The 17,415-nt window shown below is 37.0% G+C and overlaps 1 protein-coding gene across 8 annotated transcripts in view; it reads left to right on the top strand.

Annotated features, from left to right (window-relative positions):
• Nucleotides 1–16,255, top strand: part of KYAT3 (kynurenine aminotransferase 3) — a 411,900-nt gene extending 395,645 nt beyond the window's left edge. For 7 of the 8 annotated variants that reach the window (XM_058421818.1, XM_040072526.2, XM_040072527.2 and 4 more), the window contains 12 exons: nucleotides 1,452–1,510; nucleotides 2,698–2,842; nucleotides 5,590–5,739; nucleotides 6,958–7,044; nucleotides 8,401–8,523; nucleotides 8,615–8,735; nucleotides 11,338–11,414; nucleotides 12,201–12,290; nucleotides 12,872–13,058; nucleotides 14,061–14,134; nucleotides 14,560–14,646; nucleotides 15,964–16,255. In XM_058421818.1, the coding sequence (XP_058277801.1) occupies nucleotides 1,452–1,510; nucleotides 2,698–2,842; nucleotides 5,590–5,739; nucleotides 6,958–7,044; nucleotides 8,401–8,523; nucleotides 8,615–8,735; nucleotides 11,338–11,414; nucleotides 12,201–12,290; nucleotides 12,872–13,058; nucleotides 14,061–14,134; nucleotides 14,560–14,646; nucleotides 15,964–16,026 (1,263 nt within the window). In that variant the 3' untranslated portion in view covers nucleotides 16,027–16,255. Of the gene's footprint in view, nucleotides 1–484; nucleotides 504–1,451; nucleotides 1,511–2,697; nucleotides 2,843–5,589; nucleotides 5,740–6,957; nucleotides 7,045–8,400; nucleotides 8,524–8,614; nucleotides 8,736–11,337; nucleotides 11,415–12,200; nucleotides 12,291–12,871; nucleotides 13,059–14,060; nucleotides 14,135–14,559; nucleotides 14,647–15,963 lie in introns of those variants that run through there. The other variant, XM_058421819.1, reaches the window with a different exon arrangement.
• The last annotated feature ends 1,160 nt before the right edge of the window (nucleotides 16,256–17,415 follow it).

Below are 17,415 nucleotides of genomic sequence, written 5' to 3'. Positions count from 1 at the left end.
ACAAGTAGTCTAGCGTGTAAAAAAAGATGTGTGTGTGTGTCTGTGTGTTAGTGTAAGTATTATCTGTGTTTGTACAGCCAAACATTAATCATATTTGCCAAAACATACACTGTGAAAATGGATTGATCTTCTAAACAATATGTGTGTTTTTAAACAAATACAGATTACCTAGTCAGGACTCTCCCTTAACTCCCTCTTGTTCTGTGTTAAGAAATCTGATTTGACCCATCTAGTTATTGTAAAGGTTTTCTTCCTGAGGACAATTAAAAGGTGCTCTGTGTTTGATTCTTCTGGTGTTCGTGTCACACAGATGAGGTCAGAATCAGTTGTGTTGAGAAGACTTAGGAGCAGAGAAGATTCTGTTTAATTTCATAGCTTCCCATTCTTCATATCACAACATTTGGGATGGCTTCATTACTGGCGAGTGCAAGCATGGACCTGCTGCACACTGTGTCTACTAGGAGTAATTTCTATGGATTCCAAGTTGAAACTTGCGTGTAATGGTAATGCAGACATTTTCATCTCAGAGTATGCTGGCTAGAATATGGTTTTTGCATCTTTTTGATAATAACAATAGCTGGCAGTGGTAAAAGTAACTAAAAATCTGTAGCTTGGCTCAAAGAAACAGGAGTATCTGGAGTGCTGAGGAACAATGTAATTTTTTTTAGTAATTTTTTTTCTGGTATCAAGCTAGTTTGCAAAGATATGAACTTGCACCTTTTTTGTTTGCACATAAAAATATATTTGGGTTTCTTTTTCTTAACTTCCTTTCCATTTTTAGCTTAAAATCACATCTATCAGTAGGTTTTTCTCTGCCTCCATGTAGATTAGTTATTACAAACCTATTTTACAGAAGTTTTCCAATACCTTTATTTAAGGTCTGAATACACAGAAAAAAACCCCCATATTCTGATGTGGATTTGCTGTGCTCTAAGGTAGAGATTTCAAAGATTTAAAAATCTGAATGAAAATAGAAAATGTCTTTGCTATTTTTTTAACCGTCAATTTAACAAATAAAATCACATTACAAATGCGTACTTTTCAAACTGGATGGAGCAGGAATTGGACTAGAAATAGCAGTCTTTAAGCTGTTAGCATATCGCAGAAAGAAAAGGAAAGAATGTACACTAATTTTTTTTCTTTTAAGGTCATCTTTTAAAGCTATTCAGCTAAATTATGCCCCTCCTCCATCCTTGCTGAAAGTTTAGTGGATTTAGATAATGATGAATGAGAATTTCAGACGTTTTTGTGTATTTTTTTTGTTAGTCTGAATTCAAGCTATTATGGAAGCTTTAATGAAAGAACATGTCTATAATTTTATGTAACTACCAAATTCAGCTGGCAGTGGTGTATTTGAGAAAGTGTGAATGAGGGCTTTCATGCAGAATCCAACAATATCATACTTTGTCTTTCTTACAAAACCCTTCTGTCTCTGTATTTTGATCTTGCAGACAATGCCTTTCAGACACAAAAATACAAGACGAATTGAAGGCCTTGATAGCAATGTGTGGTAAGTAAGAGGAAAATATCTGCAAATTTCAGAAAATGTCCTTGGCTGATGTATTTTCTTTCCAAAAAGGTAATTATTGTCAATAATAAGGTACATGGCAGTTGCTATCTCTGCTGGAACGTATTTGGCACCTGCTTAGGAGCAGTGAATTAAATTCAATTTACTGTATGATTAATTGTTATTTTTGAGCTTTATATTAGGCTTGGGCTTCTATTCATCTATTAAACCATGTAAGGCAAGTATAACTCATGGTAGTATAGCTGATTTTCAAACTTAAATGTTAATTTTGTTGAGTAATGTATTTCAATTACACCTGTTTGTGTTTACCAAACAAGTAAGATTTTTTAAAGCCATTACACTTGTTTTATAGTGTAGTTCATTACTTTTAATACATCTTTTTCTAGGTAGTAAATTGGTCTTAAGGCAATATTGCCATCACTGATAAACACGGAATTTTCTTAGTTGGTGAAAAGACTATTTTGGACTTAGCCTTAATTGTATGTATGTGTTGCAATAGTTGTGTGTACATATACAAAAGGTGTTTTGATTATTCAGCCTCAAGCTAATTTTTAGCAATTTGTATTAACTTTTGACAGAACTGTGATGCTGTGTGCGGTTATGATGGGGGGAAGGTTGTTTTGTTTTTTAAATCTTGTTAACATTTCGATAGGGAGGAAAGAGTAAAATGTAAAGCTTACCTGTGAATGGAGGGAGGAAAAATTGTTCAAGGATCCTGTAGGCTACTAGGAACAGTAAACAGGCAGCCTGAAACAGTCTGTTGCCTAAAATTACTTAAAAAAATTATAGCACTCTGAGATGGCTGGGTAGTTTAAATGATACCTTCAATTGATTGAATTTAATCTTTAAGACATTTAATGTGCCTGGTATTCAGTTTCTGCCCATATCCAGAGTAACTGTGTGTTTGTGTATCTGCACATCTGAGCACACTTCTGGCAGAAAAATTATTCTGTGGATGCAGAACATCAACCTTTTCTTGGTTCTCCTCTGACCCCAGCGGTCACTTACATTATTTCAGCCCTCAGCTCTCCATGTGAGCATTCTACTTAAACCTATTCCCACTGCTGTAAATTTGGCAAACTGAAATACTTTTATTTTGCCTTCTAATGCTAATGAATAAAAAGATTAATTTTATCTGGTATGTTAACTTTAAGATTTTTTCCCTCCAGGGTTGAATTTACAAAAGTGGCGGCAGATCCCTCAATTGTTAATCTCGGTCAAGGCCTTCCTGATATATCCCCTCCCAGCTATGTCAAAGAGGAGCTGGCAAAGGCAGCAGCAGTTGACAGACTGAACCAGTACACCCGAGGCTTTGTAAGTATTGTGGAACTCCAGGACCCAAGTTCAGTGGAAAATGCGCCACAGGGAAAAAATTGACTTTAAATTAGTTTTATCTATAGATTATAGTCTTATGTCCCAAATTAAGTTGACCTAGTATACTTACCTGTTACTAATGAACTTCCTCTGTGTAGGCTGCTTCAAGGCAGAATCCTTCAGCAGGAGCAAAATGGTAGAGCAGGTCTGGGATAGATTGTCTCTGAGGAGTTGATTCAGTGTGAAGAGTGGAGGTTATACATTTACCTCTGACTTTGGTCAGTGGGAACATGAATCAGACAGTACAATGGGAGAATGAGAAAAATGCTTGACACCACCTGAGACAGCACCTCTAGGATCAAGAAGAGACTCACCCACATAGCTTAGTAGATTTCAGTGGAAAGTAGGAAGGGATGAAAGCAGGAAGTTTTTGCCCCTGGAATATATTCATTACCCATTCTGTAAAATGGCTTGTAGAGTTTCTGTCTTGAGCTGCGTGTGAGTATGTGGCATTATCATTGTCCAAGGCGGGGTATTCCAGGGGACTGTTACTGTTTCAGTATGACCACTTCTTTTTTGGTTTGTCTCTCTGCTGTTTTGTGATAAACTGTATTGCTCAAATGAGAATCACGTGCCATGACTGCTACAAGACCCTAAAGAGTCTACAAAGTATTTTTCTAGATGACCATGTTATGCAACAGGGGCAGAAAAGCACTGTAGAGCCCAAGAGGCCAGAAACTGTTGGTAGCTGTGGCATCACTGTGTGCATATTCCAACATAACTTTTTGCTTGTTCTCTGAGAGTCTGCATGCATTAGAAATGATGGGTGGCCAGCACTTCCCTAAAGGACAAGCTCTCACAGTGAGCAGAGTGGAGGGGGGGCCAGCTTGTGCCCTGGGGAACAAGGTGTGCCCAGAGATACCGGCTAAGGCAGCTCAGCTCACCTGGGAGCAGGCCAGGAAGTCAATGCTAACCACAGTCAGATAGAAGCCAGTCATCACTGGGCAGCTCCAGGGACACAGCAGGTCTAAGGTCAAGCCACAAAATCAACAGGGACCTTTAGCTATGTACACAGAGTCTCTGCAAGTACAAGATATATACATACATATAAATATACACAAATGTAACAAAATTCTCTTTATGTAGACTTGAAAGAATAAAGCAATTCTTTTATGTCAGATACAAACAAATGATATCCTGAATTAAGTGAACTTCTGGGCTAAGCATTAGTATGTTCATCATGCACAATGAGGTATCTGAAAAATCTTTGCTCACCAAGCAGACAAGGTTTTGGAGGAGCCTTGGCACAGTGGACAAAGTCACAGAAAACATGGGCTGCAGTCTTGTCTGGCTGCTGTACTGTAACAGACTTTACCAGCTACTAAGAAGAACATTAACTTTATCTCAAGCTGAAACCATGCCAAATCTACCTCCTGACAAATATTTGCAGACTGATTCTGTAAAACTATTTGCAAATCAACCATAAATATAGTTTTCCTAATGCATGCAATTATTCAGTATTTATTTCTGTCACTTTGTTCTTTATATCCAAATGGTTTGATAATTCCCATGATGATTATGCATATTGACAGATATACTGAAGATAGTAATTAAAGAGGAATTGTTACTAATATTCCCATCTTCAACCTTTGTACTTCATCTACAAACTTCTGCACCTCTAAGGTTTTTGAGCACAAGTCTTTGTGGTAGCACACGTGAGAGGGATGAGAATGAATGATGCCCATCCATCTGATCATTGAGGCATTGTCTCAGCTAAACTGGGAGCTCTCAATGACTGCAGGACCACAGAATGGCCTGATGTGGCTTGGGTGCTGCAGCATTTCTGTCTTGCTGATTGGCTCATGGCAAGAAATGCCTGTCATTTGAGTCAGCAATGATTTGTAAGCCTTAATTTATGGTCATGTTTTTGTTTACAGAAGGATTCATGATTTAATGCCTTGTGTGTCAGATATAGTGTTGTATATTTCTTACATAGTTGCATTTTCTTAAGGAGCTGTTTTCATTTCTACCAGGTATCCCAAAAGAAAAATATTTTTAAAGTAGGATTCCTGTGGTTTACCTGAATAAATAGAATTGTGCCTTCTTATTTCCATTTTGTATATGATCTTTGTTGATTTTTTTTTTTTTTTTTAATTTGCACATTTTGAGAAAAGTATGTTAAGTGCCATGTCCCTGGAGGGGACACATATGGTGAATGGTACTCTGAGATATGTGTTGTGACCATATAAATAAATATATTGATCACAAGTGCTATTTATCAGTAATATATAAATACGATAAAAAGATTTTCCATGCACCAAATACTTTTAGTTGAAAGATAAGGAAGGAAACAGAAGGAGCTGAATGAGATTCAAAAGGTGAGGGTGAGTTGGTGTCAGAGTATTCCCTTCTCTCCTTCTGTCTCTTGTCCTAGCTCTGCTACATGCTATCTGGACCTACTCTGAGATGTGATAATATGAAAGAAATTAAAAAGCATCAGATAGAAAAATAATTTCCTAGTAGATACAAATAAATTGAAAACACTTTTGTTTCCTAGTGTGCAAAAAGTTTAGACCCTGCTACCTGTTAACAGCCATTAACACAGAGGGCTAATGTTGTGTTTTTCTATTTCATAATGTATTAATTTGATACATGTGGAAAAAAGCCCAAACACAGGCTTTATACATGCTCAGGAACACTCCAATCAGTTCCTTTGTTTTGTTTTGTTTTGTTTTTGTTTTGAACAGGGACATCCATCACTGGTGAAAGTGTTGTCTCAAGTCTATGAGAAAGTTTGTGGAAGAAAGATTGATCCTCTCACAGATATCCTGGTGACTGTGGGAGCTTATGGATCTCTCTTTAGTACAATACAGGCACTAATTGAAGAGGGTGATGAAGTAAGTCTTTACTGGAAATATTCATGTATATTCACAGACATGAGAATCTTTCTCTTTTTCTTATTTGTCTACTTCTAAATATAAGTTAATGTTGGGGCTTCCTTCTGTCCCCATTGGTTTGATTTTCTACAGTTGTACATCTGACTTATGTTTCAGAAACCACGATTAGGAGATTATCCTTTGGATGTCTTCCTATCACTCATCAACTTACAAACACTTTTTTCACATTTAGGGTATCTGTGGCAGTTTCTTTATCACTGTTACTGTTAGGTGACACAATACATACCAATTTCTTATTTGAGAAAAGTCGTGGGCTGTTGTCAGCAACTGAGGGTGGCACAAAGAACTGTTGGTGTTTGGGTAGCCATTGTGTATCAGGTTCTGTTTGGGCCATTGCATGGTGGCAGCGTTGGTAGCAGAAAAGTTTGTTAGTTCACTGTACTAGCAGTGATGACTCGGCTCTTCACTGTTACTGATGTCTGCCTTTTTGACAATGATATTAAAAGTCATTTTACAGCAATGTTTCTATCCATAGTAGGCAAAACCTCTTTGTGTTGTCATGTATTTTGCTTTCAGTGTTTTATTTGTTTCACTTGTAAATTGATTCTCATCTTGCTTTTCTGTTGCTCTGATAGTCACTTCTTTTTTGTTTGGAATAGTACTATTAGCCTTTACTTTTGGTGGGGTTTTTTGTTTGTCTGTTTGTTTGTTTTTCCTTATTGTCTAGCCTCTGTTCAATTTTTCTTGAGTTTTTCCTCTTTCTTTACCTGAGAATTTTTGTCTGATAAAATTTTAGGACTTAACTGTTTTTCTGAGATTTGTAGATATTTGGAAATCTTGGATTTTGATGGGCATAATTAGAGCAGCTCTGCTGTGATTCAGTGATTTGCCACTGCTATGTCCCACCTTTGTATCTTTGCCTTGCACCTTCAAATCTGTTTAGGGCTCAAACATTCTTCTTATTATAACTCAATAGTTTTGATGTAGAAACTATAGAAAAAGAGCCTGTGTGTGTCAAAAATGAGTAGTGCTTCTCGTACATAGCCTGAGGGCATTATCATGTTGTACTCTAAAAGGAGGAATATTCTGCAATGTTATAACATTAAACCTGGAGTGCCAGAAACATTATCAAGTTATGGCACCAAGGTAAATGTAGAAATATGATGGTATCATGCATGGTAAACTCTTTGTTTCTGATACTGATGATTGTCATTTCAGGTAATAATAATAGAGCCGTTTTATGACTGTTATGAACCAATGGTAAAGATGGCAGGTGCAAAACCTGTTTTTATCCCACTAAGATGTGTAAGTAACTCTTTAAAAATTACTAATTATATAAAGTTTCTCACCCATATTTTGATAAACACTGATATGATGCTTTTCTGTATAGTTTTTCATAACATCAAATTACAGAAAAATGAGATAGATTGCTATAGTGCAAGTCTGAGACAATGATAATCCAAAAGAGACAGGATATTTTACTAGTGTTGGAGAAGGTGCAATGTTTTTTATTTGCCTTAATTTGTGGATTCTGAAAGGTGATTAAAACTGCTTTCTTCAGTTTTCAGTGCAAATTATGGAAAGGGGTTCTACGTATCAGTGCAATTTCTCTGTCAGTTGGTTTTCAAAAGATTTGGTTCCTGATCCCTGCAGCAATTCCTACAATGACAGAATACAGTTACTTTTCTAAAATATGCTTGCTAAATAAGGACTGATCATGTAGTAGATGTATTTGCTATACATACAAGAATTACTGTTTCCTTTATTGTTAAATAGGCTATGGGTTAAATGTCAAATTGGTACTGCTGGCATTATGCCCACAGCTTGCAAGGATTGTTCTGTATGCCAGCTGTGCCCTGTGCAACTGGCAGCCTTGCTGGGGGCTGGGGGCCCTTTGGGCAGGGCTGTTGCAGGAACACCATGAAATCAGAACAATACAGAGTGACAAGCCCTCCAGGACTGCAGTGGGAGTAAGGGAGACGGTTCCTCTGGATGCCCACCTTCTAGGGATGTTTCGAATGACAGGGCACCTCCAAGTATTTTCTCTTTCACACCCTTGTTTCCAGTCTGGCCCTCTCCCAGTCATTGCAGGTGTCAGAAGGGTAATGTGGCCATGCTCCATGTTCCCTGTACCGACTGACCCAAACTTCTTCACTATTTCTAATACCTCAGGGATACTTGTATTGTGTAGTATATACTGTCCAGAGACAGTAGTGCAGATTTTTAACTCTTTGGCCATTTTCATTAGCTTAAGGAGGAGGAAAAGACCTTGAACCCCCAGTGGTGATCAGTCTTTTCAGTCAAGCAAGCACACACTTGCTCTAGTGTCTGGCAAGGCAACTCTCCTGCCATGTGACTGGGCTTTCTGCATTACACACTGTAATAATCAGCATGTGTGCAACAAGATCCTGGAAACCAGTTCCTGCAAGGGCTTTAAGACACACAGTGAATCAGGAGAGGACATCCACTGTCATAATAGTTTACCTGTTCCTAGAACTATGTTCTCTCAGGTGAGCAAGACAGATTTGATAGGTTGTCACAAATGGTTATGAAAGTATTTGAGGATGATCAATTGAGCAGCTCTCTTCAGGCTGCAACATGTATTAAAGTCATGTATAAATTTATTGTGGTTTTGATTTTTGTGTTTTTGTGATTTTTTAGAAAAATGATGGAGACTCTGCATCTAGTGCTGATTGGGTCTTAGATCCTGATGAACTTGCAAACAAATTTAACTCCAAAACAAAAGCAATTATTCTGAATACCCCACACAACCCGATAGGCAAGGTAAGAGTCCTGCTTTAACACCACTTTAATTTACAAGAATGCCTTAAATACTGTGATTAATGCATTTTCCTTTACTTTTTCTGTATCCCAGGTTTTTACCCGAGAAGAACTCCAAGTGATCGCTGATCTCTGTATTAAACATGACACCCTGTGCATCAGTGATGAGGTGTATGAATGGCTGGTGTATAAACGGAATAAACACATTAAAATAGGTACTGATTTTTTGTGGCATCTTAGGAGTGGTTATGGAATGATGCTGTGAACTTGCCTCCCAAGGATAATGCTTGCTGGAAGAAGCTCAAACTTCAACCTTTGAAATTTTTCAATGTTTAGTCTCTAAGGAGGAGAGCCCCTCTCTTTTCTAAAAAGTATTTTAAAGAATAATTTCCAAATAGAATTTCCAACGCTCTTAAGTGACTTTGGAGCAGATATCCATAGAAACCAGTGGGATTGATGCTTGTAGATCAGTTATGATCATATGAATTTGCCATCCTTATTCAGTTACTTTGTTGGCCATGACAAGTATAGCTGCTGTTACTGTAAGTGTATTAGACAGTGCTTTGCTGAAGAACTAATAGAAGGAACAGGAATTAAAACTTCCTTCTCAAAGGTTTGTAGAGATAATCAATGAGGGAAGTGGACAATGAGGAACACAATTATTTTTGCTCCACTAATTATAAAACCTAAAAAATAGTATAAAGGTCATTGTGGAGATAGTGCATGAGCAGTGTCCCTCCAAAGGACGGAGACAGGGTTAAATACCGGACCTTGAATTCAGGGAAGTAAGTCCTGCAAGTGCAGTATGAAAGCCTGTTAAATCTTCAGGTAGTGTTGCTACAGGGGTAAAGCACCATTGCAAGAACAAACAAGAAAAACAAATAATGGTGCCAGGTTCCTGATCCTCTTGTTTTACTTGATTCAAGTTTCACTGAAGTTAGTGGAATCACTCCCACTGCCTCAGAACAATCTACCTAATGGAGGTTACTGAACTCCTTTGCCAGTTCTATAATGCTACAGCTGTGTATTTCTGTGAAAGTTTCTAGTCTGGTGGACTCAGGTTGGCTCTGCTGATGTATTTAAAAAGTCTAAAACTTCCTTCTCATATGTACAGATAGTTTGCTTCTGATGGTAGCATCTTGCATGAACTACCAGTTCTGAGGTACTTATAATTGTATTGAAGGCACGTTTCAGTTGTGTGCAATAGAGGCATATAGTTAAGATTAAACAAATGAGATCAAGACACTCAAGTATAAATTAGACATGGAAAGACTTACCTTTCTTCCTGGCTCTGCCACTGGCTGAATGCTGAATAACTTTGCTTCTAGGCTTCAATTCCGTATTTGTAGAGTGACAATAAAATCCACTGGTGAGGGGCTACACCACTGTGAAAATTGAATCTTATGAGTAATAGGAAGAAAATTATATCTAAATGACCTTGCAATACTTGTTAGCTCAGCTGCACAGTTGCTGATCATCCAGCTGCAGTACACTGATTGTGTTGGCCATGCATAGGCTGTGAGTCTGTCTTGAGAATGATCTAATTCCATGGCTCTTGTGGTTGACTTGATATTGATACTGTCTTGAAGAGCTTCAGACAGGGAACAAGGAGAACATTTTGGTTACATTAATGTGATAGTAATGTGAGTCACTGCATCCTAACAGGTTACCTAACAGTCACTCATCGTGTGTCCCAGTTGCAAAGTGAAGTCAGATTAAAGATTTCTGCGTGGGCTTAGGAGGTGTTTCATGGTCTTAGCATTTCATGCAAGGCTGTCTTCAGAATCCAAATCTCTGTGTGTGGTGTAAGGTAATCCCTTTTCCTTTTCAACAGCAGCAGGTCCAAACACATTGTCAGCTACACTTCATTTTATGGACAGATGGCGAATTCTTAAGATGCAGTAACTCCATTGTCATCAGCATCTTAATGCTTCAAACCAAAACATTTGCAGTTGAACAAAAGGCATTCCGTAATTTAGCTTAAGGTGTGAAAATACTGTGTAAAGAAAATGCAAATCAAAGCCCAGAAAGTTAGTCAACTAGGTTTAGGTACAGATTATCTAACAGATCCCAAGATATCATCTTTAACTTTAGTGTTAAAAATACTCTAGAACTTTCAGGGTAACACTGGAAACAATAACATTATTTCAGTGAAAGGAACAGGCTCTGCTCTTTTTTTATTAAAGTTTATCATATTCCTCATTACTTTTCAGTCTACAAAAATAATACAATAAAGATGAGTGTGTTATTTCCCTATTTATTAACTCTTGTGTTTCCATAATAACCTCTACATAACTTATCCAATGCAGTGACACTTTTTTTGGTGGGAGATAGTAGTAAGTACTAAGAAGTCTTAGTAATTATTTTCTTTTTCTGGTGTCTGAGACAGCCAGTGACACTGAACTGGACAATTCTAGTAAACTGGGTTGCAGTGCCTGAGTTGATGTTGTGTATAGTACTATTACCAGGCATCAGAAATAATCTCTCCTGAGGTGAATGGGTAGCCTTAGATCATATTTTTCTTATGGATAATTGTGCATTTTTTGCTGAGATAACTAACATGTAGTTTTCAAACTGTACCTCTTATTTTCTGTCTCTTCTTTCTCCTTTCATTAATCCTTACCTTCTTTCCATGCTAAAAAGCACTGGTCCATATATCCTTTCTAATTTGTTACAATTACTATAATTTTAGAATATTCTCATTGTTTAAGATGCTGCAATGAACATACAGCTCTGAGATAGAGGCAGTGCAGTTCTTCAAACTATGTGGAATATGAGAGTGCACCTCTACCAAATTAATTTTATTTTATGTTACAGCTACGTTGCCAGGTATGTGGGAAAGAACAGTAACTATAGGAAGTGCTGGGAAAACATACAGTGTAACTGGCTGGAAGGTAAGAATCAATATAAATGAGTTAAGCTATATAAATAACAGAATGCATTTATTACTCTAAAAATGCCTCTGTTTTTATGACCTGTGTTCTGAAAGTTTCTGGCAAATCTTCATGTCTCCAAAATGTGACAGTTGAAGAAATTACCTATCTTTAACACCCATGTCTTAATTATTTTCTTGTCTCTTAACTGATAAACTCTTGTGAGCATAAATTACTACAAAAACCACCTCAGTATGATTTCTTCAAAATCAGTAAAGATTCTTGGAGAACACATGGATATTATGATATTTTAACTTCCCAGTTTTCCCATCTTGACTTTTAAATATGTATCAGAAAGTGAAAAAAAATATTTTTGGCAACTAAATTCTTCTTCATCACCTGTGTTCAAACTGATGCACAGCATATATGATTCAGTAGTGAGCTTTTGTCTTATGTTCAAATTGGCTTTGACACAGGAGCTTAAGAAATGCAAAGGTTCTAAACTGATTAGAAATAACATCCCTAATAAACGTTCAGTTTAATTTCTAACCCTTGTTGTATGAAGAGTTAAAAGTTTGCTCAGTATCCTATGAGAGACAGGGATAAGGGAAACTATAACAGTTGTTTCAAATCTACCATTTTTAAAGGTACACACCAAGCTTTGTGTAAACCATATTTTTCTTAATAAATAATCAAAGCAAAATCTTAAAATAGAAAACCCAAAACATTGGCTAATTTTTAGTATTTGTTATCTTTCAGTAACACCACTGCCCGTAAGTGTAATATATGCACGCTTTCCTCCCCTAGCTTGGCTGGTCCATTGGTCCTGAGCACCTGATAAAGCATTTGCAAGTTGTTCACCAGAATACACTATATACTTGCCCAACTCCATTACAGGTAGGTACAGATGGGACAAAGGAGATTGTTTTCTGGTGTAAACAAGCTGTTGGCCTCATGTAATAAAACAATAATCACAACAATGAATTTTTAGTTGTCAAAATACATATTCTAGGGTGTAAAAAGAGGAAACATTTTTGATCAGCTCAGCAGACATAAAAAAAAAAAAATCACTCTTGCAGAATCTTTCATATTTCACTTCAAGCTATTTCTTGCATGAAAGATGACAATCTTAATGGTTTCCTAAGAAATATAAAGGAAAGTTCTGTCTACTAGTGTCTAGTATTCTATGGTACATTATTATCAAACAATGAAATTGAACTTCAATTCAAATTGCAAACCCTTGTGTGAAGGACTCTGATTTCTGTATATGTTCAATGCCTAACAAAAGATGAGGCGTTTTGGGTGTTGCCAACAGCACAAAGTAACAAAGAGATTACACATGTAGCTCATTTAATTTGTGTGGTGATTTGGTTAATAAGGGCCAGGATTGAACAAAAATCCATGTGATTTCAGCAGGAAGTGTGAGTGTCTGTGAGTTTACCGAGCGTTAATGAGTACTTTGGACCTTATGTTTCCAGGAGGCTTTGGCACAAGCATTTTGGATAGACTATAGGCGCATGGATCACCCAGACTGCTATTTTTACTCCCTGTCTCGAGAGCTGGAAAGCAAGCGTGATCGGATGGCTCAGCTACTGACAGAGGCTGGACTAAAGCCTGTCATTCCAGATGGAGGATACTTTATGATTGTTGATGTTTCCACACTAAGTCAGTATAAAGTTTATGAAAGAGCGTGTGGAAAGTCAATTTGGCTAATCAGAAAATGCACCTTTCATTTGAAACTGTCTTCTCATCTCATATGCAGACATATGTGTGCATAACGTCAGGAGTACTAACTGGGACTGAAATTTTAAGTTTCACCCTAGCTGGTAAGGTAGATTTAATGAGCTTCAGCAAAGCGTTTGTGATCATAACTTGTTGACCGCGTTACGCAAGTTTCTAGAGAGGATAAAAGAGGTAGATAAACATTCCTACTTTCAAAATGTCTATGATTATGAAAATGTTTGAGGGCCAAGCACCTGGATAATATCCTGAGTTCATACCATTTGTATTTTCCTCTTTCTGGTTTTTTTCTTCTTTTTTTTTTTCTTTATTTTTCCTAATCTGATGTCATACCCTGAAGGCTCTTTGAAGCATTTTGATCTCTATTCACTGTAAAATGCTACCAAAATTTACAAACCTTTTGAAAATTCAGGTCATTGTAGCTTCAGAGGAAGAATTTCCACAGGAGAAGTTTTTTTTTAGTTCCACATTTTTTCACTAGCTGATCTAAATGGCATTTGTCATTCAGACAGAAATGTTTAAACACAGAAGGAAATCACAGTTTAATCATGTGTCAGGAAGTTTTAGGTACCCTGGTTTCACAGATGGGAAAGCTGCATTTTCGGGGATTATTGCTGTCCCTGCAATAAGTGCACTCCTCAGTACCCTCCATAGCCCTGATCCCCCAGCAGCCCAGCCTTCAGGACTTTTTGGGGCATTACATGGCTTTCTTCCAAGCTACGTCTGAATTTGCTTTGGACAGAAAGCAAGTGCTCAGATCAGAAGGGAAAGGTTCAACCTGCTGGCCTATTTTACAGTATAATTTTAAAATTATATACTAAACCATATTTCTTCATTCTTAAGTATAAAACTGTAATAAAATGCTGTTAATTAATGCCTTCCCATTGGAGTCTAGGAAATCTTACAACATATCCGTTTTACATTTAGATGTGGATCTCTCTAATGTAGATGAGAAACAACCTTACGATTATAAATTTGTCAAATGGATGATAGCATCTAAGGTAAGATGTCTTAGTCATACTCTAGTTTTAGAAATGCTTTTCTATTGAAAGCAAGAGCAGTGCAACTGTAGTTATTAAATAATGTAGGAGAGATGTTCTATGCAAAATATTATTTGGTGTTGCTGATAATGGTGTGACTAAAATATTGCTAAGTATGTTGAAAACATACACTGTATGTTTGTACTACATCCCATAATTTTACTTTCAGCATGCTTAAATGTTAATTGTACCTTTGAAATAGTTTATCTAAGAAAAGTAATTTGAATTTAGTAAAGCATATCTAGTGTATACAAAACTGAACCTTGTCTTTCCCTCGTGTGTTGGGAGGGAGAGTACTAGAAACAGAATAGTAAAATCATCATGCTAACACCAGATTTTTTGTACACATTTAAATAAGCAGATGCTATTTCTTTTTTATGTTTCAGAAGCTGTCAGCAATTCCTCTTTCAGCATTCTGTGGTCCTGAGACAAAGAAACAGTTTGAAAAATACATACGTTTTTGCTTCATTAAGGTAAACTTGCATCCTGAAAATCAATGCAGTACAGGAATATGCAACAGACTGACTGTTACATTTTTCCAAGGTCTCTTGTATTGAAAGCTTTTAGGAACATAAAGTTAGTTTGGTGTAAAATTCAGCACAAAGTACCTTCGATTGTTTTTTTGCTGAAGGACTTTACTCCATCACTGTGGGTGGCATGGCTAAGAAGGGCAACTCACAGAAAACAACTGGATGGGTAGACCTTTCAAGCTTATTGTGTTGCTTTTAAAAACATTCCTGACCAGTGGTGGCAGTGAAAATAACTGAGACAGGTAAACTATCAACTAATGTGATACCCATAATCCAGAGCAGAGAATAACTGTACAGCAGAGTGTGTGCCCCATGCCCACTCAGTGTCCAACAGCAAAAGCAGTGGTCACCTGCAAATTTAGCTCGCTTGCCTGAGAATCCGCAGAGTTTCACATGAGCTCCAAATTACAAAAGAAAACATGTTTCTTTGTGAATTGGCTGATTTTTGCCATTTTGTGAGCACCTTCTTTGCACATAGTTTTCCTCCTGTAAAGTCTGTTCTTGAAAGGCTGAAAGACTTTGGGGACAGGTACATAACATTTATAAGCCCAAAGCCTTAAGATGTTTCCCAATTGTCCTGTGACAGAATCAGCACAATGGAACACGTGCAAATCCTGAACTGTTCTGTGTAAAGATCAGAGCCTTAGCCTAAAACAGTAATGAAGGGGAGTTTCTCCTTATGTTACTTACTTCTTTTGATGAGGTGTAAAGTGTATGGTATAAACTGAGCCAGTAACAAGCAGGATGAAGTTACTGGTTGTACCTGTGGCTGATAAACAGCACTAATCATTTCAAGTTAGACTGCCTTTATGACTCACCAGGCTGGAGCCAAGCTACACAGTTTGAGGGGATTATGTTTAAGTAGTTCACATCATAACATGGTTGCAAGATTAAAAAATCCCAACTGTACTCACAGGGATTAGGAAAGTGTTCTAGCATGTCTCCAAACCAGAGCAGCTAAATTACATCAGTACATTAATGCCATGAATTTATGTAAGTATTGCTTTCATTAAATGGGATCATATGAATCCTGAGATGACATCTTTTAAATATATCTAATAAATATTTTCAATTAATCAGCATTGAATTCTTTGTATAGTGCAGATTTGTACCTAATAACTGTCAATGAAAAACTGGCTGAAAAGATATTTACAGGATGCAACTGAAACAACCAAATACTGATCTGAGATGATATAATAATGACTGACTCTTTTCAGGAACTCCATACTTGCAGTAACAGTGTTGTTCCTTGTTTTGCAGAAAGACAGCACACTAGATGCAGCTGAAGTCATCCTGAAGAACTGGAATAAACAGACAGGCTGATTTTTCTTATTAAGTCTTCCATATGGTATAACTATCTAATGGTAGGGTTTTTTAAATTGGAAATTTAGGAAAAATTTACCTAATATAGTGCAGAAATAATAATGACATTGTAAATAACTTTTTGCTGCTACCTGCTGAGGAGTTAAAACAATGATTTAGTGAAATATGTGTAAAGCAACTCAGAGGTTATTTTCAGTCTTAAAAATAAATTGCTTTTCTCTTAAAGAAACCCCAATGGGATTAATTTCTTTTACTGAAAGAAAAGATTTATAGGACTCCGTGTAAAATAAATAAATTATATAGGTATTTTAAAGCTTACAAGTAAAAAGGGAGAGGTGTTTTTGGTATGAAATAGTATGGGAACTAGAGAGAGACTTAGAAACATATTAGTTTGTGAAACCAAATAACCTGCAGTAGAGGAAGACAAAGACCCATGGCTCATATTAGATAATTCCAGTAATTCCTACATACCTGCCTACCTACTCTGTCTGCAGAAATTGCATCAGTTTAAGTGAAAAGTGCTAAGTAACATAATTACTGTTTTATTTCCCACAATAGTCATGTGAGGTGTTCTGAAAGTACTCAGTCCTCAATACAATTATAAAAGTGGCATCTAGAACAGGAATTATATTTATTTATGTCTACCTTGCATTTATTACATGGATGAATCTAGAATGCAAAATATAGAAGACTTTGCTTCAGAGGCTCCTTTATAATCAGATGTACAGTGACATAATTATTTGCGTTCTTTTTCTTTCCATGTTACAACATCGGCAATGTCACACCAAACTTACTTCAAACTCTTTAGATCTAGGGGGCCCATGGAGATGGGCCTGATGCTGTTCTGTGGAGCTCAACTAGCTTGGTTTTGAGCACAGTAGACAAGGACTTGTTTCTAAAGAAGTCAATATGGAGGATTCTTTTCTAGCTGCCTCCTTTTTCATTTCTTTCTGCAATATTTTAATCTGTGGATGGGTTTCCCACTAGCAGAAGCAATCCAGGTAGGTGACTTTTTAAGGCTGTGTGCTTTGTCCTCCATGATTTATGTTCTTCTCACGGGCTGTCCTGGTTTCAGATGGGATAATTTTATTCTCAGTACCTGGTACAGTGCTGTTTTGGATTCAGTATGGCAATAATGTTGATAATACACTGATGTTTTGCTTGTTGCTAAGTTGCATTTATCCTAAATCAAGGACTTTTTTGTGTCTCCTGCTCTGGCAGTGAGGAGGAGCAAAAAAATTTTAAAAAGCTGTGAGGAAAAATAGCTGGACAAGTGATCTGAACTGGCCAAAGGGATATTCACACCCTCGAATGTCATGCCCAGTACATCAGCTGGGGAGTTAGTGGGAAGGGCTTCAAGAATGGGGTCTGGCATCAGTCAGTGGGTGG

This window comes from Hirundo rustica, chromosome 9, assembly GCF_015227805.2.
Source record: "Hirundo rustica isolate bHirRus1 chromosome 9, bHirRus1.pri.v3, whole genome shotgun sequence".
Taxonomy (NCBI): domain Eukaryota; kingdom Metazoa; phylum Chordata; class Aves; order Passeriformes; family Hirundinidae; genus Hirundo; species Hirundo rustica.
The sequence above is the reverse complement of the archived record's forward strand: the minus strand, read 5'-3'. Positions and strand labels throughout refer to the sequence as shown.